Source organism: Danio aesculapii, chromosome 1 (assembly GCF_903798145.1).
Source record: "Danio aesculapii chromosome 1, fDanAes4.1, whole genome shotgun sequence".
In the NCBI taxonomy this organism is placed as follows: domain Eukaryota; kingdom Metazoa; phylum Chordata; class Actinopteri; order Cypriniformes; family Danionidae; genus Danio; species Danio aesculapii.
In genome coordinates, this window is record NC_079435.1 from 849106 (window position 1) to 856605 (window position 7500).

At 37.1% G+C, this 7500-nt stretch overlaps 1 protein-coding gene across 2 annotated transcripts in view; it reads left to right on the top strand.

Moving 5' to 3' along the window:
* The window catches only part of LOC130221994 (adhesion G protein-coupled receptor E5-like), a 34822-nt gene that overhangs the window by 21989 nt on the left and 5333 nt on the right, over positions 1 to 7500 (top strand). For both annotated transcript variants that reach the window (XM_056454608.1, XM_056454599.1), the window contains exons 2-12: positions 389 to 454; positions 2535 to 2657; positions 2806 to 2931; positions 3690 to 3809; positions 4018 to 4149; positions 4262 to 4317; positions 4580 to 4669; positions 5979 to 6132; positions 6311 to 6427; positions 6513 to 6715; positions 7271 to 7438. In XM_056454608.1, coding sequence (XP_056310583.1) covers positions 389 to 454; positions 2535 to 2657; positions 2806 to 2931; positions 3690 to 3809; positions 4018 to 4149; positions 4262 to 4317; positions 4580 to 4669; positions 5979 to 6132; positions 6311 to 6427; positions 6513 to 6715; positions 7271 to 7438 — 1355 coding nt within the window. The remainder of the gene's footprint in view (positions 1 to 388; positions 455 to 2534; positions 2658 to 2805; positions 2932 to 3689; positions 3810 to 4017; positions 4150 to 4261; positions 4318 to 4579; positions 4670 to 5978; positions 6133 to 6310; positions 6428 to 6512; positions 6716 to 7270; positions 7439 to 7500) is intronic.

The following is a 7500-nucleotide window of genomic DNA, read 5'->3' on the forward strand; positions in this document are numbered from 1 at the left end:
ACTAACAGCAGAACATCCTTTTATTTCTTTAAACGATGTTTGCAGATAAATGTTTTCTAAACTTTAAAAATTGCGATAGAAATCAATAGAAATAGCATTACCATTAGAGCCTGGATATCCGGTTCACGGTGTTGTAGCTAAGATTACTGATATACTCTCTTCAAGAGCAGTATCGATTAAAAAAATCTTAATACAAAACCATAGTCAGTAGAAACGAATGGACGAGTAAGACGGTTAGCGGCGAATAGCCGTTAACTTTTAAATTTGTGGGAACGCGCGAATTGCTTACCAGGGATTCTGGCTTGGCTGTAGTATATTTTATATTTTTCTACATTGTTTGAAACACTTTTACGTTACACATTATGATACAGTGGTATTTCTTTTTCAGGTCTCTTTTTGCCGTCATGTAGCGGATGTGCCTTGGGGTACAAATTTGTTAAAAGAAAATGCGTTGGTAATTATGTGGTTTGATTGAATAAGTGACAGTTATAGTTTTAAGACAAGACACTGCAGGTAAATAGAAAAAGACTACTATTAATGGTTATTACTGTTCTTTCAATCTTTTTATTACAGCTCTTCTACTACAATGTTTATAATGTACACATGATTAACGAAATATGCACTGACATTTCTTCTATGCAAAGCCAGTTTCAGAATTCTTATTTATTTTTAGACATTGGAGTGAGATAAGGGAATTTTGGCTCTTTTTACAGTTTTTCTCATTTGGTGTGGCTCATTTCTTAAAACAAGAATTACATTCTCAACACTCTAAGATTGTTTTGCCAAACATTCTCACAGTTCAGCACAACACTATAACTCACTTGCAAAAGCTCATATCTTTCCCAAAACTGTTCACTCGTGTGTCAAAACTAAATTTCCTTCTCATTTAAACAGTCAATGCCCCAAAATCCTTTGTCCCTTTGGCTTTGCGTAAGCACTGCAAGTCAAAATGTTTAGTTGTTTTGTCACAATCGTAGAGGACCATTGAAATATCCCTCACGTCCACCTTTCAGTCTCAGCCCAGTTTATGAAAATGGTTACTCTACAATTTTTTTAATCTTTGAGACAGAATGCAATTGTAAAACTAAATAAAACTAAATAAAATAGATTTATAAGATGTATAAAATTTATAAAAAGGATTTTAGTTTAAGAGTACCCTCCAAGGTTTGACATCACACATTGCACTCATACTGCCGAGGAAATTGGAACCATTATCAATCACACACATGAAGTAATTTCCATACATCAGAATGAAACAAAATATACTGTAATATAAACACACAAACACAAAACAATGAAAATTATATGCAGCCTACAGTGCTTGATTGCTCACCTGAGATGTGTGAAATTCCTCCTCTGTTAGTCAATATATATATTTATATATATATATATATATGGATGGATGGATGGATGGATGGATAGATATGTATGTATATAAATATGAGCAATTCCGTGCAAATGTCAACCTTGCCATGAAAAAAATTAATGCTGCGTCCCAATTCGCATACTTGTACTGCACCCTAAAAGTATGTATTTTTTTGTGAAGAAAAGTACACACTTTTGAGTGTGTAACAGAAGAGTATGCAAGCTTTTGGGATATATATCTAGTATCTATATATCTAGTTTCACCTGACTGTCAGGTTTGTCCATGTTGTTTTGAGAATGTAATTCCTGTTTCAAGAAATGAGCCAAACCAATGGAGAAAAACTGTAATATAGAAAATGCTGTAAAAATGCAGAAGCAGAATCCTTTTTGTAGAATGAAGTGTTTTGGAGTGACATGGTGGCTCAGTGCTTAGTACTGTTGCCTCACAGCAAGAAGGTCACTGGTTTGAGTCCTGGGCCAGTTGGCTTTCTCTGTGGAGTTCACATGTTCTCTCTGTGTTGGCGTGGGTTTCTTCCGGGTGCTCCGGTTTGCCCCACAAGTCCAAACACATGTGGTACTGGTGAATTGGTTAAGCTAAATTGTCCGTAGTGTGTGTGTGTGTCTGTGAATGAGGGTGTATGTGTTCCCCAGAGATGGGTTGCAGCTGGAAGGGTATCTGCTGTGTAAAACATATGCTGGAACAGTTGGCGGTTCATTCTGCAGAGCCGAACCCTCCTGAATAAAGCCGAAGGAAAATGAATGAAATGTTGTGAGTAAATAGGTGTGAAAATAATCCTCTTTAAAAATCTTCGTCGGCGCCAATAGCCTAGTGGTTAAGTGCGTCGACACATAGCACCAAGGTGCTCACGGCAACCCGAGTTCGATTCCCGGCTCGAGGTCCTTTGCCGATCCTTCCCCTATCTCTGCTCCCCACACTTTCCTGTCTGTAAAATCTCCACTGTCCTATCCCAATAAAGGTGAAAACCCCTAAAAAATAATAATTAAAAAAAATCTTCAAAGATATTAATAAATCTGTAAATTTTAAGAAAAAAATGGACCAATTGATGAAGAAATAGTTTTACCTGCAGTGTCTTGCCTTAATGTACGTCAATAGAATTTGTATAATGACTTCTTGCTGAATTCCAATAATCCATCTGCCTCTTTTACAGATGAAGATGAGTGTGAAACTTTGGGTGTGTGTGGTAATGCTCAGTGTGTAAATACAGATGGAAGCTACTACTGTATCTGCGCTGAAGGCTTTAACTTTATGAGCCCGACAGGACCATGTAAAGGTATGATGGAGAACTGTGAGATTGAGGAGTCCATCTTACTTACTGTACATGTACAAAATGATGCCATTAAATTATAATGAAATAATGCACATTCTCTATATTGTGCAGCACTAATTTCTACTAAAACAAGCCGAATGATGTCTTTCAGATGTAAATGAGTGTCTGGAGGATGGAATAATCTGCTCAGCAAATATGAAGTGTGTGAACACCTTCGGCTCCTACATGTGTGTGTGTCCACCTGGACATCAATGGAAGAATGAAACTGAATGCGAAGGTGAGCTTTCGTCCTGCTTATATTTTCATTTTCTGGACTGTCAGATTATTCCCAACCACTATGTAAGAGAGACGTAATTGAATAGAGTAAAGTTTATTCATTGAGGGCTCTGTTTGTTTGTAATGGTTTGATCCGCTTGTTATTGGACGGTTTTAAATTAATATTAAAGGGGTAGAAGTAAAAGTGAAACTAAGAAAGATGAAGCAACGCAGTTTTTTGATTGGAGTTTTATATATATATTCTCCCAAAGCATCCAGTAAACAATTATTTGCCCGACTGATTCTGAAGATTACAGATACTGCACACTATATAATCAGTCACTTAAATAAATGTAAGATAAATAATAGAGTAATCTGATTTAGGGTCATGAAATAATAACCATAATTATTGCTATATATAGTCTCCGCTCAATAAAACGATAAAAAATGTTTTATAAATGTTCGATATATTAAATTGAATAGGTGGAACAAATTGGTCCTGCTCATTTGCTGATTAATAAGTGTAATAATTCATTGTCTAACAGTGTTTATATAGTAAATAACAGACACCAGGGCATTATACTTAAGTAATCCACAGACTTTATTTAACTGTTAAGAATTCAAATGAGACCGACTACTTTTGCTAATTACATGTTTACATTTTCTTTACTTTGTCTCAATTGAAAACCTCTCTGATCCTGGAGTTGTCATTTATTTTGTGTGTGTGTGTGTGTGTGTGTGTGCGTGTGTGTGTGTGTGTGTGTGTGTGTGTGTGTGTAGATGAGGATGAGTGTTTGTCTTCACCGTGTGGACTTCACAGAAGTTGTCGTAACACCCCTGGCAGTTTCATCTGCAAATGTTCTCCAGGTTTTCGTGAGCACGAGGGCGGCACGTGTGCAGGTGAGCATCAGTGTGTGCTGCTGTTAACAGAAATAATGATAATATTAATAATAATACAGCTCCCAACATCAAAAAGGAAAGTGGTTCTAAGACAGTAACGGGTATTGTTTTTGGTTTTTAGGACAACTTCGATGACAGATTTTGATCTACCTCAAACTACTGTATAACAGCACTGAGGATGTTTTCTAACTCATCTTCTCTCTCACAGATATCAATGAGTGTTCAGAAACTCCAGATATTTGTGGCACAAACGGAGACTGCATCAATAATCCAGGTGGCTTCAGCTGCAGATGCCATCAGGGCTTCACAAACTACGGAAACAACCAGTCCAAATGCATCGGTGAGCCTTAAAGCAGCCGAGCAAAGCAACCTTCATGCGTGTATGCATTTTTGATCGTTCTGTTTAATTAATCAGAATGCATTGATTATTTTTGATCTTTTTTTGTGCACAGAAATGAGCTGTGATCAGTTTAAGCCTGGGCTTGATGCAGGACACACACCAGAGAAGGTAGAAAATGTGGACTGCCAAGAAAATCAACTTGATTAATTTACTTTTACTTGATTAAGTTAAGAAGGAATGTACTTTGTTTGAACTTGAAAGTTCAAGTTTTAGGAAATAGCATCCACTGAGCAAGAAAAAAAAAGTTAAGCGAACTTTTGTGAGGACTATAATTTTTGATGATAAATTTTCGATATGTGCAGCTCCATTTAGAAGAAAATTTTGTAACACTATCAGACTCATGCTTCAATTTTTGTGTGTTTCCTTCTAGTTGAAGCATTTGATGTCACTGTTGATGAACAGCTGCGAGTCTCTGAATGATCCACATGGAGAACATTTCACTGGAGAGAAGCTACTGGAGGTGAAACACACACTGTGGAGATAAAGCTGGGTGGATTACTTGTAACTGATTAGTTATACCTGATTGGGTTGATTACTTGTAACTGTTTAGATGGATTACTTGAAACTGATTTCTTGTTACTGATTGGGTAGATTACTTGTAACTGGTTTGGTAGATTGCTTTTAACTGATCGGGTGAATTAATTGTAACTGGTTATTTGTAACTGATTGGGTAGATTACTTGTAACTCATTACATGTTACAGATTTGGTGAATTACTTGTAACTGATTGGGTTGATTACTTGTAACTGGTTTGGTAGATTACTTTTAACTGATTGGGTGAATTACTTGTAACTGATTACTTGTAACTGATTGGGTAGATTACTTGTAACTCATTACATGTTACTGATTTGGTAGATTACTTGTAACTGATTCACTGAATTACTTTTAACTGATTGGGTGAATTACTTGTAATTGATTACTTGTAACTGATTGGGTAGATTACTTGTAACTCATTACGTTACAGATTTGGTGAATTACTTGTAACTGATTGGTTTGATTACTTGTAACTGGTTTGGTAGATTACTTTTAACTAATTGGGTGAATTACTTGTAACTGATTACTTGTAACTGATTGGGTAGATTACTTGTAACTCATTACATGTTACTGCTTTGGTAGATTACTTGTAACTGATTCACTGAATTACTTGTAACTGATTGGGTGAATTATTTGTAACTGATTACTTGTAACTGATTGTGTTGATTACTTGTAACCAATTGGGTGGGTTACTTGTAACTGAAATGACTGTGATTGGCCGTGAAGGTCATTCAGTGAGTTCCTGTTGTTTACTGAGTGTAACTACAGATACAGGGACACTGGAACGTTTTAAAGCAGTGAAGATCAGCTGGTTTGTTTATAAGCTGACTTTCGAGCGATCCGCTGATGAATCGACTGATCTTCATGGCTTTAAAATGCTCCAGTGTCCCTATATCTGTGGTTACACTCAGTAAACAGCAGTGAGTTTGCAGAACTGATGACCTTCACCGCCAATCACAGTCATTTCTGTTGAGCATGTGAACACAATGGCAAATCCGTGCTGTTTAAGAACGTGCTCAACAGCGCTCAAGTGTTAGCGGCAAATGGATGTTTTTAAAATTTCATTACTGATTGGTATCGGATTCCGATATTGTGACAACACTAATTAATTGTGACTGATTGGGTTGAAAACTTGTAACCAATTACTTTTACCTGATTGGGTGGATTAATTGTAACTGTATACATTTAAAGGAACACACACTTACATGGTGCTGAATAAACTAATTCATTTGACAGAACTTGTGCAATTCCACTGATGATTTGCTGTCGGAGGGAAATGTCGCAGATGGCGAGACTCTGAGTGTATTTTTGGACGCGGTGGAGAACAGCATGCGTCTGATTGGTCCTCAGCTGAAAGAGCCTTTGACCAAGATGGAGACGCAAAATACCTGTAAGAGCCGTTTTTACATTATCTATAAAATTGCACAAATTGAAAATTTGGAAATGGAAATGCGTTCATTTAGATAAAACACGCATATAAAGCTTTGCATGTTGTTTTTTTATTAACGCTTTAAAAATATTGTTACATTTTTATGCAAACTTGTTATGAGATGTTGATCATGTGACAGATGCTGAGGTTGCAGTCACACGGAATCAGACTCCACCCAATGGGAGTGTCACTCTGAGCACAGGCTCCGCCCACTTCAGCACCAGCTGGGAAACGGTTGTTGGCAAATCATATCCAGGTACTGATAAATAAAAGATGTGCACAAATAAACACTTATAAAATGGTATTCACATTCATGACGAGGTGCAAATGCTATCTTACAGGTTTTGCGTTTGTGGCGCTGGTCCGTTATAAAGATATGAACTCGTCCAGCGATCTGTTCAACAGTATGGCAAGAGAGAAATCAGATGTGAAGGAGAAAAAGATCACTTACAAACTCAACTCAAAGGTGGTGACGGCCGTCGTCAGTAATCCAGACACCAAACATCTGTCAAAACCAGTGACGCTCATCTTTACACATGAGGAGGTGAAGAATCCACAGACTAGCATAACAGCTCGATGGAGTGGGCAAACAATTGAAATACGTAAACAAATTAATTACAAATAAAAAACTGCCAGTGCCTCCAGCAGATGTGAAGATGCCTTCATTTAAGGACAGACAGACTGAATATGCTTTTTCATTTTTCATCTACACTGAAACATCTGAAATCATCCCTTAAAAGGCTCTGTACTAGTAAACACAAGTAAACATGAGATGGTTCAGCCTGTGTCATTTACATCTACCATTCATTTATTTTCTCACTACTTCCACCACAGAACACGACTAAAATGCATCCTTGTTTTCATAAACCACATTTATTTCCTATTCATCCACTTTGTAGAGGGTTTCAAAAAGATATGTATGATTCATCTGAAGGCCAAAGTAGGGAGAATTTTTTAAACTAATATTTTAAACAATAATCTAATATAATTTATTATATTAAATGTACATTAATGAAAGTTTTAAATGAAACCGTTTTCAAGTTATACGTGTAGCGTTTGTGTGTTTTCAAATTGAAACTCTTGCTCTGTTTTTCACAAGAGGGCGGAGTCCGAGGGCGTGGCTTACTCCTGTGTGTATTGGAGTGAGTCTGAGAGGGCATGGTCTGGGCGGGGCTGTGAGTGGGCGTGGTCTAACAGCACTCATACAGCATGTTCCTGCTCTCACCTGAGCAGTTTCGCAGTGCTGATGGCGCTCTATCCTGTCGAGGTATACCTGCGATTCAGAAAAATTAACATTTAGCGTGTCTATTTCAGATTTCAGTTGGAATT